A 23,634-nucleotide genomic window follows, 5' to 3' on the forward strand; every position below is an offset into this window, starting at 1 on the left:
ATGTGTACACACGTTCTTCCAGATAAATCATTGAATCTGATCTCAGCTCTACCTAATCCTCCATGTCTGCCCATTAGGACAGTTTGATGAAAGAGGCAAGCGGTGAGAGCGCGTCGATCGGGGCCCAAGATCCTCGCGAGGGAGGAGAAGGCAGAGCAGCATTGCAGGGCTCGGAGCAGCCCCACTGTGCAGCCTGTCTGAGGAATGGACATGGGTGCTGGGGGCCAGGCTTCTCCTTGGGGCTTGGYGGATGCTAAGGCCCGTTTACCTGGTCTTCAAAACAGCTAGGAGAGTAAGCTGCAGAACCTGCGAGGCAGCAGCCGAGGCTTCCCTCGGCACGTCTTCACAGAGTGGACCGATTCCAGCGTGAGCTCAACTGAGGGCGGCCTGCCTTCTCCCCGCGCGTCTCGCCTYACCGCCCCGGGAGCTCGCTGGTGCTCTGAGCTGCTGTCCCAAGCAAAGGGAAGGCTCTGCCTCTCCTTTCRTAGCGCAGCCTGGATCCCAAGTAAGCCATCCCTGAACGCATTCATCTGCTCTTTTCCTCGTCTGAAGTTACAAATTCTACAGCATAGGACTATCTTGCCAATGGATGGGGGAAGGAGTATTTTATTATTATTTAAAATATTTTTTTATTTTATTTTTTTAGTTTTTCCTCCTCTAGCTTGTTGCAGTACAGGGTTCTTGATTTCTCCCTAGGGAGAAACAGTTGAAAAGCAAACTGGAAACTGCTGTGCCCCAAATGTTGAAGATGCTGGCAGATAAMGCACCTTGTTGGAATTGTGCTCAAACATTGGAAATGCATAAAAATTARTAGGTTTCTTATGCACAGTTACTTAAGCTTACTATTGTTGGTTGTGTTTGTTCTACAGTGGCAAGAGCTTGAGGTCCAGAAAAGAGTTACTGTGCCAGATGCACACACAGGCTGTTAGTGTTTGATACCAATGAGCTTGAAAGTGAAGGAACTTGAACTGCGGTGGAGCTGTGCAGTATATGGATGCTGTGTACTTTGTGATGAGAAAATGTTTGGAGCAATTAAGGGTACTATAAATGATTGAAGATTCTTACACAGCTCTCTGTCTCCTAGCTGCTCTCCTAGCTGCTTCGTCCTTCCCTTAAATGGTCTTTCAAGTAGGCTAYGTTCCAGTATGGTTTGGGGTAAACATCTCTTCACATCTACTTGTTATTTGTGTATTTGTATATGTATATGACCTATAAAATTCAGGTTTGTCTAGCAAACTAAAACATTAAAATCCATCTTATTGAGGCAAGAAGAGAGGAAAAAATTTGATAGAACACCTGTGTTAAATACCCATCCTATTTGAAAAACTACCATGAAATATTTAATTTTCATCTTCACTATTGATCTGAAAAGAATGGTGTAGACTCTCACTGGATTCTTCTAGTAGAATGACTGCTATAAGAATGGTTTTGAGATGGCCTGGGGAGTTATTAAATCCTGTTATCTAGTTAAAKGAAACATGCCTTTTTAGGAAAGGAGACCGAGGTAGTAGATATGAAATGTATTCATAAGAAAATGAAATACATTTTAACCAAAACAGATTAGCAGGAATGTTTTAATCCAAAGTTGAAATTGCTCAGAATAGTCTTCAGAAAAAACAAATAAACAAAACCCAACAACTTTTTAAAGCAGTATATGCTTCCTCTATTGCAGTAAGTTTATTTGGAGGCAAAATTTTCCCCTTGATATTGAAGGTATACCTTGTAGGTGACTGTAARGTCATCTACTGTTCTTATATAGGATATCTGCTGTTGTTCAGGTTTCTTCTGASTGTTTYGGTGGTGGTAGTGTTTTTATGTATTGTAGTAACCRTTACTAAAAARAARAAAAAAARAATTACCTTGAAAGGAGAGGAGTAAGATATTGGGTCTACTCAAATTTATTTTAAACATAGCATGAAAAACTTAACTGGAGTATTCAAGTACCATGGTTTACCTTAAACTCTTCTTGYAACATTTAGATTATTATTCTTCAACTAAATATTCCTGCAGAAATAACAGTTCCTAGGTTAAGCGAGGTCTCAAGGTTTCAGGAAAAASCATTTGTCTCTTACTGTAGTCTTATCCTTGTTCAGTGAATAATCTACTGCATGCTATATAGTCTCTTATGGTGCAAGATTGATAGTRGTTCAAGGCCTAATAAAATTGTAAGGCATGTCATATTTGTGTCTTGTAGCTCATTTACTTTGCACTTCACTGCTATAAAACCATTAGCAGATACAGAACCTTGTGCAGTGATATGAAACAGAGTAATATACWGGTAGTATGTTATCTTTGATTAAATTATAGTTGGCACATGGATAAAGTACTATTTGGCTAGTCTTAATCTCTTCTTAAGAAGAGATTTTGCTGACAATAGCCTGTGTCTGGAGTTTTTGGAAAAAGTCTTTTTTTCTTTTGATTTTTTTTTTGTTGTTGTAGAAAGCAAATCTAAACAATTAAATTTGAACTTATGGTCAAGCTGCCTGCCATGTCTGGTTGTGATTAGAGCTGAAGATACTTTTTTTAATTTTTAAGAATTATGCTCTTAGAGGTTCTGCAAATTAAAAAAAAAAATTGTATTTGATAATGTAATACTGCAAAGCTTATATTAACTGCAATGRGAAATCTTTATATCTTAAAAGTAATGTGAAAAGACTGTATTAATGTAATCTTTCTACACAGTTTGTAATGTTYGTAATAGCTATTGGTAAACATTAATATGTAGATGAACATATGTGAAGTTTTGACATAGGGACTCATAGTTTTAATATAAATATATTTTTATTAACTTTCACAGTCMGCATTTTTGAAATAAATTATTTTGGAGGTTAAAAGTTAGAAAGGTAAACAATGTTACTTGCACATGTGCTTTTTTTTTTCAGTGCATGGTTAATGGATTATCAAAAATGAGCAGCTCCACTGCTCTGCTTTTTCATACAGCCATGCATTACAAAGCTTATCAATGATTTTTTTTTTTTAATGACTCTCCTTAAGAGTGTTCTAACCAAGTTCATCTTACAATCTCTTAATGTCACTTTCCACATTCATTTTGAGATATTAGTCAGGCTGGAACGTCTCCTTTGAGAACACTGCAAATTGTTAGTAGATTAATTGATATTTAGAATTTTAAAATGTATCATGATAGAGTACAATATATTGTGGAAACAGCAATTTAATTTTATTTGTATGAATTGTGGGAATCATGGGTCTCCAAATTGTGCTTGCAAACAGATGATAATACATATTTAATTCACTTAAATKGAGTTCCAGCTCTTATAGATAAGTCTGCTTTTTGGATTTTTGGTAGACTGATTAGTATTTTTCTGAGAGAAGTCATAAGTAAAAGTACTTTTAACTAGCTGAGATCTCTAGTGAGTTGCAGTGGTGTTTAACATAYATCTAAACAAAGAACTTCTCTATCAAACCAGATGAGTTGCTCAGGAAACAATGATACTACTTTCACTCTTTGATTACCCATTCATGAATAATAGATATAAAGCTAGGTCATTAATCCTGTTATATAGAAATAACCTGATTTTTAATCTATAAACAAGACCTAAAACATCAGTGATAACCATTAGTTACTAAACAGTGACACAACTCCCTGAAAAGCATTGTATTGCTATTGTCTGTTCTGTGCTAAAAATGATTCAGTAATATTTCAGGTAAACACCTGAAACTACTWCTACGCAGTAAGCTTACTTGTGTCTTTACTGACATTGACTTTATTATATCTTCTGGTTCTTGAAGAAGTAATTAGCTGGTTGAACATAAAGATGTTGATTTTTGCTRCCTGTGTCAAGTGCAACACACTTGTGGCTTTAATGGTTATACAATCTCTAAATTATTTCGGAACCACTGAAAACAGCAATGATGGCACAAAGAATAGAATAATACTTTGATTCAAAGGTAAATAAAGTAACATGCCAGAAAATGTTAATCTAAAAAAGACTTCATAGTAAATATTTTACTTTAATATGTAATGTATCACACAGTAGATAAGACACTTCCTATATGTAAAAGCTTAACATTAAGCAGGTATTTAAAGGCTCAAGTGCTTTGGAAATTATGGGCTGATTTTAAATTTCATTCTCTACACCATGATATTTACAGTAAGATACATGTGTGTGCACACACACACAGAAAAGCCAGCATATTGGTTGACTGTACTTTTGTGATGATCAAGACATGGTTAAACAAACAGGAAAGTCCCGTAAGACTCTTGAATCCTGTGTGAGAAACAAAACACTTAAGTCCAAGAAATGGAAACTTGATCAAATTGCTGATATTTCTGTTTGYGATGAAACAGACTAGTTAGAAGTTAGACACTACTTGCTGTACATGTGTTCTCCTATATCTTTATTTAGTAGTGAGTCAGCCATAATGATAATGCTTTACATCAGCAGAAGAGTTCATGAGTACGTGCTGGGAGATATGATTCCAGTGTCTGCTTGGCAYGTTTAAAAAAAAAATGGTGGCAGTTGCTTTTTGCTAGAATGCTATGGCAATTGTGAATATCAGCACTAAGTGCAGCACTATTTTGTGTGACCTATGAGACAGTATAAAGAACTTCAGAATTTGTTTATGCAAATACAAGTGCCATGCAGTTTAAAAAAAACAGAGGAACAAACTTGAAGGAAGCAGTTGAAACTGGTATTGGAGAACTGTAGAGCAAAGTCTCATTGAGAAAGGCCTGTGGCTGTTAAAGTAATATTTAATGTTGTATGCTCTAAAACTGGATGACTTGCACCCATGCTGCTTTTTCCCTAGAATAACTGTTTAAGCCTCATAATTTTGACTTGAAAAGAATGACTGGTTACACAGCAATATGGCAACTTGCATATGTACTCATTCATGCATCATCATGTTTTCCACCCATATTTATTTACTTACTGCCAAAAATGACTGTCGGGGTATTCTCAGTCAGTCCTGTGAATAACGTACTAAAGAAGAATGACCTCCTTGTCTTTAGGACAACATACCAAGAACACCATGAAATACTTGATGTCTGAAAACACGTGTCTTAGTGCTAAATGAGGACACGTGCTTATTTTTAAGCCACCTGAAAGCCTTTGGGCACATTATTTTAAGACAAATCAACTCGTTTCTATGAGAAGTTTAAAGCAATTCAGGCAATGATTCAACCAAATCTGCAGATTTCAAGTTACTTACAGATACAATGAATTACCATTTTCAAGGATTAACAGACTGGTGACCCTCTGACTGGGACTTGGGCTAATGCTCAGGATTTACTAACCTGGTGAAAGAGGTGAAAAATGAGGTAACAAAATATGCCTATGACACATGGTTAGTCAAGACTGAAAAGTAGATTTGAGGAACTCCAGAATGCCAGTACTTAATTGGGTGTTTTGACAGCAGTTGGAAGTTTAATGTAGATAGCTACTTCTAGGATGCTTAATTCTGGAAGATAACATTTCACCTGTTTATTCAAATAATTCTGAAGTTTTTTTTTATTGTTAGGGAAGCAACTGGGGAATACTGCAGACATTAGCTAGAGAAAGTTTATTTTTTTATGCTAATTTAACAGTCAAAAGAGGAAACTGAATGGTAGAGTATACAAAGAAGGAAACAATAGGTAAAAGTGGCCATGCATTTAAGTACGAAAGTCTGAATGTTTAAAAAGAAAAAATCTTAATCCGTTTTGAGACATCTGAGCACCTGTAAGTATTCTGAAAGTACTGGGAAACTTGAAACTGTAGAAAGYCTAGGCCTCTTAAATTGGAACAGTGGGCTGTATATAGGCATCTACATGTAGGTGCTTAGACTTGAAAATCTTGATYGTTATATTGGAATGCATTGGTTGTATTTCTCCCATCTAATGAATTAATTTGTATCACAGTAAGGCATGTAAAAGAATTCTGAAATAATGATAGAACAAATTGCTAAGCATGGTTTTCTTTTTTGAATGTAACACTAAGGTAACTGGAAAAGATGGCGCTTGTATGAACGTGAATGATCTATATAGGCATACTCTCAAAACAAGGATTTAATGACCCCATACAAATCTAATGATAAACTACTTTTGCGATAACTAATCTAAGCCCAGACAGATTAGTAGTTGCATGCCTATCTCCTTTTCAATTTAGTGATTAAAACCCTGAAGGTCTATCACTCTGAAATGGCCTCAGATGCACCAGAAGGCCCACAGTTGGCAGGAGATGTGGCTGAACAAAAATGCTAGTGTCCGGCAGCTATTTCTAAGATGCGGGAGAGAACAGTGGTTAGTAAGGGCCATCTGGGAAGGAAGGCAGGACGCCAGCTATTGCTGGAAGGAGGGCAGACCACTCTAAGCAAGGCAAGCTACAAGCTCTTTACTCAGTCCCACGGGGTGGAGGGAAAAGGAGGCTACTGCTGCTGGGCAGTTTGTGGGTGTAGTTGAGGGACTGCCCTGTCCCCCAGGACAGACCTATCCTGGCACCGTTGCAGCGGTGACTTGCTGTTTGTGCTCTTATCTGTGCCTATGGAATTTGATGGTTCCTGCTGCTCTGCCAATTGAAGAGGGAGAGCGATTTACAGGGAGCCATAAACCCAGGAGCAGTTGGGTTTGCGTTTATGGGAGAAGAGGATATTTTGATAGAAACGAACCTGTGACCTCTGCTTTCAGTCTGCTATAAAGTTTAGTGCTCTTCAGGTCCAGAGCTATACTCTGGAGAGTTCAGCCCAGTAGTATCCCATCGTGAYCTACTTTTTCTCTTCCCCAAAGACTTGGGGAACTGTTTGCATTCTTTATTAAAAAATTAAGTTCAGGGTTACTTTTGAAAGCAAGTTACCAGAAATTGTGAATAAATTATTTTGTGGTGTTTACTGTTAAAGAGTATTATTGCAATTTACAAAAACATTTTGCATTAATAAGATTAACATCTGGAAATTACACTAACAAGGAGACATAAGGGGCGTTGGCTGTCCCACTGAATTGCTCCAGTCAGTTTGCAAAATATCCAACTCCCTTAGCAGTACTATTGCCCAATTGGCTAGATGAATTATGAAAGCTTTATACATTCCTTAGAAGTATCCAGCATTGGACGTAGTCAGAGGTAAGCTACTGGGAGAGACTGGTCTATATTACTACGACTGTGGATGGGGAAAACAATTTATTTTTCACTGCCTTAAAAAATCTTGTCTGTGAACGTAAGTGTTCCAAGATAACTTCTTATTCATGGTTCTGTCAAATGAAAAATGGACCTCAGCAAAAGTGCTCTAGCCAGGGAAGCTCAAATTTTGTGCTTGCGTAAAATTGAACTAAGCTTAAAGTTATGTATATTTGGCGGTTCCTGTAGTCTTGGAAAAGCATCCACTTATTTATTCAATTGGTCACAAAATGTACTTTCCTCAACTTTTTTTCTTGTCCCTATGGAGATAATTAACTAAGCGTTAGATGCAGAAAATAAGGACTGTATGTTTGGAGCATGTTGATATTTCTGACCTTTGTTCTTTAGGCAACTTATTCATCCATAAATCTTTGTGTAAAAGAAAAGAAACGTATTAAGGGATTCTGAATTTTAAAAATTTACCTCTACCTCTAAATCTATCTTGAAAAATAATTATTTTCTTGAATGCTTGCRTATACTGCATAGACTGCAGCATTAATTTAAGATGGAAAAAGTCCTACTGTGGAATCCCATCTTAATGCCTATGAATGTGGTTTGTTTAGTTAACTTTTTATTTAACTGCTGAGGAGAAAGTGTTTCTGTGCCATTCAGTGTACTCTCACTACTCAAAAAAAGACTTTTAACACACTTTTAATATTAATTTCTACTAGTGCCTGCTCCAGTGCCTGTAATACCTAAGTGATTTGCTTTACTAATTGTAGAATTATTTCTCCCTTTCGGTCTCGTACAGGTCACCATTTGTGCATGTAGTATTAACAGTGCTATTCCTATAACATACGGCATTACAGATGTTGGTTTCCAGTGCTGCTTTTTCATATTTTAAAAAAATCATATATTTCAACTGATGTTTTCTATGCAAGGCACAATTTTTGCTATTTTAAATTTTAAGTGATTGGTAGTTCTTTTGGGGTCTGCCCTGAATTCTTGAAAGTTGGAGGTGGAATTCAATGTCTGTATGTTCCTATATGTTTGAAAACTGTTTCACAGTGAAAGATTCAAAGGGAAATTCATGAGTTCTGTCTCAGGAACATTTATGTGACTGCTGTTATACATTGATCAAGCACCACCAACAGCTTAAGGTTGCTTGCCTCCAACGTTGCCTCCACTATTGGAAGATCAACTGATATAGTAATGCATTTCTTAATGCCTTGTCAAAATATATTCATGCTTTATTTATACACATTTGTTYTTTTACCACTATTAATCCTGGATGTAAACATTTTTGATGCATTTGTAAGAGCTGTCTTTTGGGGAGGGAGAAGGGGAGGTGCTAATTAAACCATGCATTTCTGTTTTGCTTTCGTGATCTAAATTCTCTGTTCCTTTAAACATTACAGTAGCCTTTCTTTGCATAAAGCACAGTTTGAGTTCATTTTTCTGTAATGTGGATGATTGGAATTGCATAAAGTGCTCAAGGGGAGATGCTTTGTACAAAGGCATTTGTATGGCCCTGTTTTTACCTGGTACATCCTGGGMTTGTACCTGCTTTCTTACAATGAGGCTGCCTAGATATTATTCCTCTCCTGCATCATTTCCTACTGTTAGCTCCCAGTTCACTGCAGGTGCTCTTCTGCTCGCTCCAAAATGTGTACTCTCATGCTTTGTACTATTAGATTTCATCCCATTTCTATTATTTCAGTGCTCATAGTGATCCAGCTGTGCCTCTGTGCTTTTCTGCTTCTTCTCTRTATTAATGATGTTCCACAGGCTTGTGACAGCAGCAAATTTGGCACTGTTTAGTGCCAAAATCTGTACTATAAATATATATATGCCTGTGTACGTGCACGCATGCACCACACTTACTGAGCTTCAGTTAAAACTTTTTTATGCCAGCACATCTCCACTATGTATTGCTTGCTGTGTACTCCTAAAGTTGTTTAGACATCTTACAATTATTTTAGTCTTTTTCCCCTTAAACAAGGTTAAGTCATAGCTAATGCTCTGCTAAGTTGATGTGCATTATACTTAATTCTGGTACTTTGGAAAATTTGCTATATATTGATATGATCTCCTTGGATAAATGCAAAGTATATTTATCATACTTTTCTCTGTGAGGTAAACTATTGAGTGTCTGTCCTGAAACTTTTCATACTACTGCTATTAGACTAATAAGGTAGCTACTTTTCATGATTTCTTAAATATAAATAGTACATTTATTGTTTTCCAGTCTAGTTGATCTGCTAAATTTAGTATTATCCGTGACCATCTGGTCTTCTGTATAACTTATTTCAGAATATCCAATTTATCTGACCTGAACTTATTATTATTATTTTAGTTCAGATATAGTAACTTCATTGCTGTAAACTCATCATCGTTTGTCATTTTGCTTTTGACACCTTGTGCAGCACTGTGGGCCAAGCAGTCTATTGCTTGGATCGTATCTTGACCATCTTTGGTGCCAGAGAAACCCATTTGCTTATTCTTTTTCTTATCAACATCTACATGTCTTTTCTGTTATCCAGTAACAAGTTCTAAACCAGCCCCTTCTTCCCTAGTATTCCCTAGTTTAAAAGATGGGCTTTATTTGCCAAACAGTAATTTTTCTGTTTGGAGGCTGGGGGAGGAGGTCCTCTGCTTATTCTGAACATGTTTTTAAACATTGTTTTCAAAATGATTGGCTACCTGGTTACATACAAATTTCAGGTGAGTTATYCCTGTTGCCTTTCTTGCCCTCTTGTTGTGACACAATTTTTGAATAAGTCCAGTGCTTCTCATTTTGGAAAGATTTCATATTCTACTTCCATTCAAGTCTCTGCAGTCTTCAGTCTATTGATTTTTAATAATAAGTTCCCTTTATCTGTCCTTTACATTTATAAGTCGGATTTCCCTTTTTTATTCTTTTATTTGATTTAAATGAAATTAGTTTAATTTAGAATTCAGTTGGAATTATATCATGATAATTCTCAATATTTCTAGACTTTTACTTCTTTAAAGGATATCTTCTATATTAGCCTCTATAATCTTCATAGATARGTCTAATATACTCTCAATAACTATTTAATGACCTGAGGTGTTTGGGCCCAAACGTTTTTATTCRTTTTTCCTCTGTATCTTAGATGTTAATGTTCTGTATTGGGACACAATTTTCAGGATTTTAACAGTATTCTAGAGATCCCTGCCTGTATCTATATAAAACTTGATGTTTCTGTAATACTCAGCCTGATTGAATTGCTTTTATCATTCCCTTTCAAAGTGATTTTGACCTACTAGATCCTATTTCATCCATATTATCTCTTATTTTTTCTTCTCAGTCTATTAGATTGTTAAAATACAGAGCCACTTCATCACACTCACCTTCACTGTTTCCTTGATAGAACTCGTCAATACTAAGATCAGTACCTCATCCATCTTGTTTCTTTTATAATGTCAAATTTAATTTCCTACTCTATATAAAAATAGAATTTTTATATAGATGGAATATATATATATATATATATATACACACACACACACATATATAAAAATTCTATTGCCCAATATTCATGCATTAGTGTACAAATACTTTTACTGTTTCGTACTAACCATTCCCAGTTTCTTAGCTGAATTCCTTTCACTGCCTGTATTATTGGTCTATCATTATGACTGTTTTTCTCCCCTGCTGTTTGACATTTATTATTTATTTATTTTTTATTTTATAGTAAACATTTGAGTTTCACTCTAAGACTTTCCCATCCCAGCTGTGATTCTGTCTGTAAATCTCTTGAATTGCTTCAGAAGAGCAGAGCAATGGCTGAAGTATGGTGATGTTGTGATTTATCTCTTTTTGATTTTATGGGACCTCTCTTGCCACTTTGCAACACAAAAGGACTTAAAACAGTACAGGAGCTTTAAAAGGAAAAAGAAGAAAAAAGGCTGGTAGGATTGGGAGCAGGTTAAATTTAAATTGTTGCTGGCCTTGTGCTGAAATCTCCCTCTGTGATTAAGCTGCAGGGAAGCTGGTGAGGATTTGGGCCTCAGGAGAAGGCATTTGTTACATACCACCAATCACTGTTCTACCTTCCTTTCCTCATCTCCTGCTGAAACAGTTGCAATTATCAGGCAGCTGTCCAGAGAGGTTCCTGTATAGGAAGGAGCTGTTGAACCCTGGGTCTGAGTTGTTCCATGGATATTGCAAATATTACAGATGAAATCGTGACCTCTTTAATGCCAGTGGAATTTTTGCTAATGACTTGTCAAGGTCAGGATTTCACCCCTATATTTACATATGTGTTGGATTGTTTTTAGTAGTGCTCTGAGGCTGAGAAAGATTTTCTTTGTTTATCTAAAATGGTGCTGAACGGATCTCAGGTTGATGCACTGGTGCATCTGGATTCACTTTTACAAGGGACAATATAGAAAAAAAAACACTTGAAAAATTATCTTTCTAAATTGAAATCAGAAGCCTTGAAAGTCCTCCCATTTGACTGTTTCGTTTGAGGGAGGGACTGGAAACTTCATGTTTTCTCAATTGAATCAAGTTATATTTTGAATATGCAGCTATCTGTCATGATTGCTAGTAATGCAGTCCTTATCAAAGGTATGCTGTAAGGCATCATGGGCTGACATTTTCAAATTGCCATGTAAGTCTGCCTGACAGCTTTAAAAGAAGTAAAACACAACTGAGAGCTTTGCTGTTTAGTCTAAAAACACACATGGCCGTGGTTGCTATTTTAGCCTATGTAGACTAACCGTAGAAGCCTTTTGTCAGCTCTCAGGCCTACTGAGTGGCGTCAGCTTGATTTCTGTGTTAATTTGCTGACTCATCAGTTTGATATTTTCCATTAAAATTCACATAAAGAGCTTGTATTTTGTGTTCTAGTTAGCAATTTTCCCTATTATAAATGTTCTTCCAAAGGCTGCCCTTTGGTATCACTGAAACTAAGAGAAAATGCTTTGCACATTTATTCACTGTTGGAAGTGTTTATTCACCATTTGTACGATACTAAAAGGATGGAAGCAAATGGAGAACCTTGTAAACTAATGGTATAACCAAATGCAGAGAAGAAATAAAACGGCAGTCTACAAGATCTTTCCTTTACGGGAAAATACTGGATAGGTTGATCAGAGTGATGTAAGTCATAAAATTCCTAGCACCAATTCTGCTCTGTCCTGGCTACCCAGTGTGAAAGCTTGTTGTGTTTAGGTTGAAGGATTCTTCTTACTCCATCTCRTGTGCACCTGCTGTTTAGGTTTGGTTTGCTTGAGGAAGATGACTTGTTACTGGCAAAGGCTACTACAGACAAAGAAGCAGCCCTCGAATTGGTTTATCCCAGTTATCTCGTGCAGTTGAAATGGTGTTTTGGTACCATTTTTCCTTGAGTGTTGATGATTTTCCTGAGGCGGATGAGATACACAGACCATTCGCTAAGACCCCAAGCAAGTAGGGGCTTGAATGTCCTTTTTCTCTCTGGAATAGGTGTAATGCTGCTTCTAAAACATAAGTCTATTGCACAGTTTAGCATACACTTTAATGCTGGGTGGAATAATTGTTAGTTCAGTAGTGTTTGAAAGGCCTGACTGATTCCGCTGTGCCCTGCTATTAGAGAGAGATTATGGGCTAATGCTTTTTTTTTCTTTTCAAATAACGAGTGAAATCAAAAATAACGAATGGCCCCTTGGAAATGTCCTTCTCAAACTGCTCCAGAAAACAGCTCCTTGAATCACTAACATTTGTGCTCTCTTCTGCCTGCCACCTTTCCTGGGCCTTCAGGGAAGTGGCTGGAGAATGTAGGTTTGGTGTAAGATGAAAGGCTCACAAATTCTCCTTGGGGTTTTGGCAAAAATAAAGATCAGCTGTTGTTTGAAAGAAATACTAAAGTATTTCCCCAGTTTAAGCAAATCTCTCTGTATGTTTGAAAACAAAAACTAGTTTTACCCTTTCTGTCAGCATCTGTTGTGTATTGTGAAATGCCTGCCATACTACATACCTTAAGCCACAATCATGGACAAAGTCTTCGTCCCGACCTGTTGCTGCAGCCTGAAACGCCTAATGATTGCAGTGAAGTCTCGTAATGAAGAGAGACTCTGAATGAAAAGCCCTAACTGATTCACTGATATTTTAAAATCTTGGTTCATATATGACATCATCTGTTTTTACCGCCTCTAATTACTATATCCCGTTTTCCTCTTCACAGGTAGAGTCACCCCAGAACAGCTCAGCTCATACATCCAGCTTTTCAAAAATAATTTCAAAGCTCTGGAGAACCACTGTGGTCTTCTACAGCTTGTGCTGGCTACGGTCCAGACTTTGAAACACCCGCAGAATTCTAAATGGGACAACTTCTTAGCCTTTGAGAGACTACTTCTGCAGGTACGTATTATTTGAATTTATTTGACTTGARTAAAACTTATTTAAAATCCCATTGAATTCTGTAGCTTGTATTTTGTAGTGAAGTGTGGTGGCTATCTTGTTTAAAAAGCTATTCGTTATTGTCAAGCTGGTAAAAAGAAAGGCAACCTATAGTTAGTCCTTTAAAGTTCTGTCTAAGAATAATTTTAGAAACAACACATTAAACATTAGAGGAGAACTACATAAATAATCCAAAAGGGATGTTGATTTTATACCTATACTAAATTTCAAGATGATATGACTTTTAGCACTGGATAGAATTCCTGTTATGTCTTCAGACTGGTAGTAATATCACATTTCTTGAGGTAACATGCTGATTCAAATGTGGAGATAACTTTACCTACTTTTTACTGTGCAAGCGCAAAACTTGTGTAATTTACTGAGTGGACAAAAGCATAGTTGGAAATTCCATCACAGAGTGAGCTTGCTCTCACTCACAGCTGTCATCTACTCTCAGCCTTTCTCACCACCAGCTTCTTTACAACATCCTGTTGGTGGCCACAGTATTATTGACATACCATTTTGTATCATACTTGGATCTCTCTCAGGAAATTAAGAGCTGGTGGTTTTTTTGAACTCTATCCTACTAACCTTTGGAGAAGTACCAAACAAAGGAGAAGTTTTTCTAAGAACCTAACAGAGTTAATTTTTGCTGAAATTCAGGGAAAAAATTTCCCCATGCTGTCTCTACTGCCACTGTGTTGTTTTTATAGAAACCATCTTTTTCTGAAATTCTAGCCTAAGGCAAGGCTTCATAAGGTAACTTATGTTAAATGTAACTAATGTTGAAGATAACTGATAATGCTAAACTTCTAAGTTAGATGGAGTCAGCCTCAAATGAGTGAAGTGTGTAGTTTGGATCTCAACTAATAGATAGTTTTCCAGTAAAAATTAATTATCTCTGTCTGGATGTCAAAAACAAGCCAACGATCCAACTCTCCCCATGATCGGCTGCAGCAGAGTATAATCCCTGGCTATTTGAGAAGAGGCAGCCCATGCAGATGTTCTAGCTTTGTAGTGAATAAATGGTTTTGATATATTTGGGGGGAGGGGGTTGTAAAAAACCCAAACATTAATAGTAGCAAGTACTTGTCTACATTAATTCAAACAACTATCTCTTCCTAACATTGAAATATTTTTGGTGATATATGCAGCCTTCTTTCTCTATTTAAGAAAACCATTCCTCAGGTAAAAAGTCAGTGTAGCCTCTTTTGATATATAGAATGGTAAGGTTGAAAGGGACCTCTGGAGATCATCTAGTCCAACCCTCAGCATAGCCCCAAACAGGGATTGAACCCACGACCTTGGCATTAGCAGCACCACGCTCTAACCAACTGAGCTAAACCTGCTTATCAGCCATTCTTTTTGCTTGGACTGTAGAGCATAGGATTGAAAGGAATTCCTGGACTACAGCCCATAGTTCCCCTCTCTGTCCTGCAGTGATTCACATCTCATAGTTCTTCTCAGAAGCTGGTTAAATTCCATCTTAAAACCAGTTAGGCCTCAGAATCAAAATAAAGCTGCAAGCTCAGCATTGTTTTAACAACAGATGGCTGCCTGTAAAAGCTATGCCTTAAATCAGCAGGGAGTGGAAAAACAGAGGTAAGAAACAACCAAACTTTTAAAATATACATTTCATAAAAAAGAAATACATAACAAGCACTCTCATAATCACATGCAGCTTTGGATTATACCCACTGCCTTCCACTCGTCTTATTAAGGTAAAATACGTTAGCCAAAGCAAACTTTCTGTGCCAACATGTGTAACTGCCGCTTAAGCACATACTCATTTTCAGTAATTCAAGCAACAATTATTTTGAATTACATGATTCATAAAACATGTACTTTTACTGACTATTTTGAAGACAGTCTGAGTTACATTATCTATTTTTGAGCACATGGCTTGTCTCTGAACTGTTGACAGGCTTGTAGGGAGAGCAAGGTACCAAGAGACTCAGAAAACTTCTGAGATATTTTTATTTAAAAAAAATCAGCTAGGATTTTGTGTGCTGAATAGTTGGTATATTGCACTTTGCACTAAATTTGATGACACAATGATCTGCTCCATAACTACTTAGAAATTCTTTAATAGAGTTGTCATGTTTCAGATATTTTAAAATAATAAATCTTAAATCAATATAAAGTCATTTTTTCAATGTGAAAGTAGTAATATCACTGTCTTGTATTGGAACTATGAAGAAGATGAAAACCCTTTATGAAAGATTTACTGGGAGAAGTATTGTTAAAGTGTGATCAAGGTGGGAGCTCTAGATTTTTCACTGATGGATGCATGCCAGACTTCAACCAATGCCAAAGGTAATCCAATACAAACAGCTAATTTTAGGATTCTCAGATTCACCAGAGAAATAAGTCTGTGTGATTTTGGAATTTCTCTTAATCTCTGATTGCTTTCATGATTCTTTTAGTCTATTGCAAGCTTTTTGGAAAAAACACATTGCTGCCATTAAATCTTTAATCTAACTCTTGCACTGAATCACCTCTTCCATTTTTCTTCTCTTTACTCTTCTTGATTCTACACTACTATCAGTTGATTTTCCAGATAGCGAGTTCTAAAAAAGGACTAAGTAGAATGTAGCCTTCCAGTATTTTATCTTATTTAAAGATTAAATATCTTTTTTTTTATACCTGTGATGTCTCATATTTTCAACATCTCCAGTAAGAAAGAGTGTTTTTTTTTTNTTTGTTTGTTTTGTTTTTTTTTTTTTTTGAGCAGAAGTCCTCTGCAAGTCAGTACAACTGAATACTTACTCTAGAGCTGTCTCTTCTTAACTGGGGTGAATGATGGTCTCAAAGCAAAATTAGAGTTTGGGATATGACCTTGACTTGAAGGGAAAGAGGATTATGGCCTGAGTTAAAAGTAAAACATCAGGGTGATTCATCTGGTCTACCGTAAGATTTTTCTGTATTTACTGCCCTATCTTTATGCATGACAGAGCTTTTGCTATGGAGAAGTCTAAAATATTTTGTGATTATGAATTAAAGCATTATATCCTACTAACCAAGAAAATAACTCATCCTATACTGTTTTCCTTTTATTGAGGTCATCTTTCCTCTTTTATAATTCTGGCCATCCCTAAAACAGCTGTGTTGGAAGGGGAGCACAAGCTGCACCAGGCTGTCTCTGACCCTCTAGCAGTCCCTGTGTAAGTGTCTTGTTTTCTTTCAACTGAGGGTTTAAACTTTAGGGGAGGTACTAGGAGAGAAAGTAAGAAATAGTGTTGTCATTCCACAGCATTCAACTCTGTTCAGCTATATTCCCTGAAATATCACCCTGTTCTCCCTGAAATTAAAACTTTCCATGGAGGTTTATTAAGCAGTAGTGGCTCATGAAATACAAAAGCACAGGAAGAGGAGCTTTCTCCAGAGTTTAAACAAAATGTATTTGTTGGAAGGCTATAAGAGCAAAACATCTTGGTTTTTTTGCTTTTAACATAAATTCACTGAGCAAGAATTTCTGCCTCCAAATTCAGTGTAAAAGTACCCAGCAGCAGCAGACAATGTAAATGACATAATGAGTCCCAAGGGAAGGTGCAGTGGCTCTGCGAAAGGTATTGCTCAGAAATTCCCTAAGGGCAGCAGAGTCAGGTGTTCCCTTTTAGAGCTGGCTGCATCCTTCAGGCATAGTCTTGCTCTGAAGATTTAAGAGTTCATACTGAGTAGTGTTCTATTTCATGAATTGTCCCATACATTTCAGACCCTAGGTCAGGGATTATTCAGTGCAAGCAAGTTTGTCAGACTGTTGTTCTGAAACAGCATATAGAGCACTTTAAAATGTATTTCCCCTCAAAGAAAATAGACATTTTCCAAGCAGTTTAAAACTCTGCAGTTGTACTTTGCTCTGGAATACTGTGGAATGAGACAGAAGAGGGAGATCTAATTTGATCAGATTTCTGTAGGTTGTGATGAGCAAATACACTTTGTTGTGATAGAAAGTTTACTCTTAGTACAGTCATTTCTACACGGCCACAAGTTCCACCGACAGTTTTATCAGAGGGCGCTGCGTGGCGGGTAAAGCTTTGTTACTCCTTGTCCTCAGCTAATTGTCTGCTGCACGTTTTTTAAATGTAAACTTTTCCACTAAACTGAGTGGATTTAAAATGCCAGTTCTTATGCATATTGTGGTTTTCTGTTTTTGGATTCTCACAGTAGAAATGTATTATAGATGCCTATAAAATAGTTTTTTTGTAGCATATCATGATTGATAATAGAAAAATCACTTCTACAGTGTTAATGGTATTTTTGATTTATTCCTCACAAACAACTCATACTTTATCATGCAGTGTGTTTTGCGTAAGAGATGCTGAAAGCAAACAGCTGTTTAGACAAAAAAAAAAGAAAAGAAGGGTGTTTCTTCTTTAGAATGAGATCATTCTCTTCTGTTTTTTGAGTCTGGGATAAACTTCCTTTTAAACTTTTACTTTCTTGTTTTTGTAGCACTGGGGTGCTGAGTATTAATTTTTCAGGGCTTTTTTGCGACATAAAGAATTTTCATCTGCTGAGCCAATGTTCTGCAATTTACTGGGAAAATTGACATAGTGTAACAGCTTCAGAATTGAGCTAGAAGCCACGAATCCCACTGCTGGATCTCAGTACTGTCAAAAGGTTTGTTTTGTGGTGCTAGGTAATACCACATAATCTCAAGGGTACTTGGGATTAAATGTTATGTTTAAAAACAAAACAAAATGTTCACAACTTTATAGATTGAAAACTACACAGTAGACAAGGGACTGTATTTTCCTTGTTGGCTGTAAATTAATCTTATGATCGTATCTAGCTAACAGCTTTGCAGCTTTCACCTGCTGTTTGAATTCTCATGCTTTAAGCTCCTTGGGACACGGGAAGCAAAAGCCTGGACACATCCATGTTGTCTGCAGCAAATGTCTTGTTGAGTGGGCTGGTGCTGATGGCCATCCCACACGTAGTCTCTCCCCGCTAGCAATGTCGTCAGGGAGTTTGGAAATAGCCTGTTTCTAGCAGGGGTTGAGGACACTTACTCATCTGACAAGGATAAGGGTTTGAGCTCCTGTTTAACCTGCTTGGCTCAGTGCTGTGTTACTTTCATGCATCTAGGCTGACTCAGACATATAGATGGGCACTGCCTATTACACTGACTGCTTAGAATACAAATACGTTGTAACAATGTGAATTAGGAAGCAATGACTCAGATCCTGCGAGATGGGGTGGCGTATATATGCATATATCAAAGTCATTATTATGTATGACTTTTATATATAAAAGTGATATGTCTAGATATCAAAGTCATTACATTCTGAAGTTAACTTATTTGTTATTAAAGGATGACAGTTTTTTAAAAAATTGTGCAGATTCTCTTCCATTCTTCTTTTTTTAAAGCGGTACTGTTGTTAGGAAAGAGAATAATGTAGTACTGTAGCAGAAATATCTCAAAGTTTTTAGTGACTCCTGATAACAATACAAGTACGTCAAATACTCTGGTGGGAGGGATGTGTGTGTGTGTGTATATATATATAGATAGATATATATATAGATATATATATATATATACACATATTTACACAGAGTTCCTGAGAGTACAGTATTTTCATGTTTAAATTTTCAAATCTGATTAGTTGCCTTTTATAACTTAGTTTTATTGTCTTAATTTTATTGTCTTTAATTTATTAAAGACTTTTTTTTTTTATTAGAAGAAGGATTTTTTGTCTTTAGTGTCTTGAGAAACAGAAAATACAGACATGTTTTTAAGAGAAACAAACTTCATGCCAGATGGTCATTCCAATGTTTTTATTTTTCTATTGGTGGAGAGTGGTTATGAGGTTAATAAAATGACATCATTCTTTCTCCTGTGAATTATAGTGCAAACTCAGAAAAAAGAAATGGAAAAAAACCTGTAATATCAGTTAATATTTTAAATTGTAGCTAGTGTTTCAGTAACAAGATCTAGTAATTTAGATGATGATGATAATTCTATCCTGTGTGTGAATCTCTACTGTCTTTTATAAATGCAGGATGTGCACAACTCATTACTTAATCAAGGATGACATTATTATTTACTTGCACTTTCAAGTTTGCAGAGTATGGTAAGCATTGTTCACATATGCTTGCATGTACACACATGAAAACAGGAGCCTATGCCAAGAAATTTGGAAACTCTAAGACACCATCTTGCAGACAGTTTCTCTGCATAGAACTCACTCTAATTTTCAGGCCTGGAGGCTTTCCTACAAGGTATAGTAGTTAGCAAGTCAGACCAAAAGCTTAAGTGTAGGCTTCAGGGCCAGTGAAGCAAACAGTTTAATACAAAGCCGTGAGGAAATAAAGCCCTTTGTTATTTATATTGCTTTAGTCTACATGCAATTTGTAACTGTGTAGCTCAGCTTAGTGCAATAAATTGTCTATTTGGCCTGTGATGTTGATCAGTAAATGTTTTTAAGAATGGTATTGCATCAGTGCTTGGAAAGAGGACCCATGATGTTAGTTGTCTATAATTAAAGAAGTTATTTAAAAAAAAAATCTCTTGAGAGTAGATCAGTTAGTTTTCAATGTAAAGCTACATATGGAATGAATGATTCCTGTCTCGACAGGAATCTTTCATGGTACCTTATTGATTGCATAGGTCATCCTCTGGAATTTGGTACTTCTGATGAGATTGCAAGCTTGGGATCTGATACTGATTTTTCTCTTGCAAAAAGAGAATTGACAGAGTTATCAAACGTAATCTGGTGGTCATTTCTGAAGAGAATATAGTCCTACAGCAGTCACCTGATTAAGCTTCCGAATTATAGAAAATTCTTACTTTGGCAAATAGGCAACAGGCAAAAGGTTAAATTATCTTAAGTAGGGTTAAAATATCACATGGGATGTATATTATTATAATATCACATGGGAAAGATTCATGTCAAAGAAATGCATTTGTATTTGGTCTGAAAAACTGAAGTATAGCAATTGTGGCTCTCATTTAAAAAGCAAAAAACTTCATCTTCTGAAAGAGAAAATATTTTATATCCAGATAAGTTACACAGAGCCTCTAAAATGAACATTAAATAAAGAAACTGCTGTCTTGAGTGAACAAATATCCACATCAGTAAAACTTTAAAAGCCTTGTGGGAGGAAGAGGCTAAACATTAAGTCAATGGAAACTGTTAAATTAGTGTTCTGTGTACAAAAAAAACCCACTTGATATTAAATAATAGAACCGTAATGTATAAAAGACTTACGGGAATCAGCTCTTTAAAAAAAAGAAGGTGAAACAGTGAACAATTTTTTCTCATCAGTTTTCTTTTAAACTACATGTTGAAATTATTTGGCAATTGATATCTAGTTAGCTCACATTCTAGCAGGGCAGCATAATGTTCAGTTCTGTAAGAACATTTGTCAGTTGAGATAGCTGGAGCCGTTCATCAACCGTATGGAATGTCTGTTAAGAGCTGTGAGCCTGCCTATCACTTGCCATTCTTTCTCCTCTGTGATTTTTTTTTCCTTAAAATGTAATATTAACAGTTTAACAGATATTAACCAGACTGAAATACAGATATGCGTGGTCTGTACATGAAGGTGTCACAAAGAAGCATAATATTCACAGTATGTTGAATGAGTTGCCATTTACTGTAATGATTAACTGTGCTCCAAAAGGCAAGGTTCTGTCTGTATACTGCCAGTTGGTACTTACTTTGCTATATGCATCTGCTAACAGTGAGTTGGGTACTATTCAGTTTGAGGTAGTGGCAGATTTGCTTTCCAGTTCCTAACTTCTTAGGAACATCGTTGCTATCCTTGCCAAATAATTAATCTTTTTTGTTTTGCTTTGTTATTATTTGCACAGGTCAGGCTGAGTAGTGAAAAGCATTGAAAAAAAAACTTCCAAAAACGTAAGAAATGGCAGCAGTTGACTGGACAGATTTCTTGTCATATTAACCCATAGACAAATGGCATGCACGTGTTTCAGATCTAACAAAGTGAAGGATTCAGACAGTCTTGGCAGAAGTATCTTATATATTGATGCAGGGRTGGGAGGAAGGTAAGGAAGCTATAAGTGATGCCTTTTTAGATGTAGCTTTTGTGGTCACATGTAAGCAAAGGCTGAAGCATTTCCTTAGTCCTTTTTACTTGTTAAGAACAGAAAGGAAACACCCATCCAACTTTTCTTATGGTTGTTTTAGCAGTTTGGGAAGATTTTGCTGAGTCCTAAACCAAACCAGCAGTGTTGTGGTGTTTAGTCTATACTAATAAGCTCATATAATGTGATGTTAAGTATGTGTTACTAGATAGGCAAAGTGGTGTATGAACAGAGACTGGAAAGTAGGACACCTAGTCTGTATATTAGCATTTGTTCCGTTTTTAGTCATTATGATACCCATGTTTTTAGATAAAGACTTGTTTGGCGTATTTTTGGATACTTTATTATTGGAACCATTCAAGATGGTTTGCTCACCTTGTTGTAGTCCAGGTTAGAAAAGTGGACTTTGAAGATGGCTTGTTGGCTTCTTAGCTAACAATCTTAACTGGATTTTGCCCTTACTATAGGCTTGGCGAGGGACTGCATGTACCTTTTGGTTTTTGTCTGTTTTTACCAATTAGATTGTAGTTAAGGAAATTAACATTGTCGTCTTTTGTGTTTTTACAGTGTAGATGTTGTCCTAGATGAAAGCTTAGATACTGTTGTAATAATAATGAGATCAACACCACAGTGCACAGCATCCTGCCAGTACATCATAGCTCATAGGAACTGCTAACCAACTGGTCATTAGCTCAGAGGCAGCAAATAATCAAATAATCAAATCTTGTGTCTGCAAATGAGCTTGATAGTGCTAACACTATATCTGTGTGCTTTGGAGTGTGATTATATTAGCCTGTCAGCTTAGTTTTCCTCTTCTTTTTTGGAGGGTATGCTTGATTATTTCCTTTTCTTACAGATGTCATTGTGTATGGACTTGCAAAGAAGTAGTGGAGAAACAACAAGTAAAAATGTGTGAAAACTTTACAGTGGGTGATATCCAAAATCAGCAGGAGGGGCTGCCACGTTGCGTTTCCTTTGTCTCTCCACCTTAATGAGTTGCTTATTACTCTTTCCACTGGCCATGTGCTTCCTTGGATCACAGATGCTTCTGGGCATATTGTACATGTGCAGACATACACACGTATGTGTGCTAAGCTGCTTTTCTCACCACCTGGATTGTCTGGGCATAAGTTGACCCCCATCTGGAAAACAAATAGTTGCATTAACGTGATACTGATCCCCACTTATAAGCCTGGCATCATAGTTTGTGTCTTTTATCCCACAGAATGTAGCTAAGGGATTTCTGACCCAGCAACAAGATAAATTTTGAGTGTTCATGTGCCAATGCAAGCATGTCCTTGTGGCTGCTGCCTTGGGATCACAGCTCTTAGCTTTATGACCAACAAACAGATGAGGTAGACAAAGTTCTTTGCTGAAGGCATGATGATGCTGAGACTGAGGCTAATATTTTTCCCAAAGCCATTGTTTTCAATAGGGAAGGTTTGTTCTTAATTTGATTTAATTCACTTGATGGAAGACCTGTGGTGGTTTTAGTTTTCACTGAACTTTCAGGTCAGCAAAGATTGTGGTGACCTAGGACTTACCTACTTTTGCTAACTTGAGGTAAGATTCTGTCTTTTTCCTGGTGAAATTGAATCCAGAGTGAATTAGATATCTCTCTCGGTCTAGAGATATCTAGAACTCGGTCTAGCTCTGGTAGATTTTTGCCCGTTATGGTACCTTTTTTTTGTAAATGCAGACACTAGTGTATTGTTTGGTCACTTTCTGTAAAGCAGGTTGGCTCAGCTGTAGGTTGGAAAAGTAGGTCTTGTTTGAAGGTACTGTGCTGACTCAGATGACAAAACCTCCGTGGAATTTTACCTCTGTGGTAGGCCGTAAAGAATAATTTTTAGAAACAAATCTGGCTTGTCAGAGATCTGCCTGTAGTTTTTATTGCCTTATTTCCTGTTGGAGATGACTAGTTACCTCTGCTTAAACAAACACAGTTCTAACCCTACTCTCTCCTTTTGGAAAGGAGTAAAGAATTAGGATTTAGTCAAAGTGCTACCTCTGCTTGTCCATGGATATGTGTAATGAATAAATGTTTCAATTCTAGCAGGTGTTTCCTGCAATTCCCTGCAGAATTCCTGAGGTTTCTTGGAAAATGGAGAGAGATTTCTTCT

General features: G+C 36.6%; 1 protein-coding gene across 1 annotated transcript in view; it reads left to right on the forward strand.

Annotated features, from left to right (window-relative positions):
- Positions 1-23,634, forward strand: part of SCFD2 (sec1 family domain containing 2) — a gene marked incomplete at its 5' end in the record, with an annotated part of 215,343 nt that overhangs the window by 42,873 nt on the left and 148,836 nt on the right. Inside the window, one exon of the mRNA XM_085322831.1 lies at positions 13,244-13,419. Coding sequence (XP_085178957.1) covers positions 13,244-13,419 — 176 coding nt within the window. The remainder of the gene's footprint in view (positions 1-13,243; positions 13,420-23,634) is intronic.

Source organism: Rhea americana, unplaced genomic scaffold (genome assembly GCF_003343005.1).
Source record: "Rhea americana isolate MKP2758 unplaced genomic scaffold, rheAme1 scaffold_8, whole genome shotgun sequence".
NCBI classification, from domain to species: domain Eukaryota; kingdom Metazoa; phylum Chordata; class Aves; order Rheiformes; family Rheidae; genus Rhea; species Rhea americana.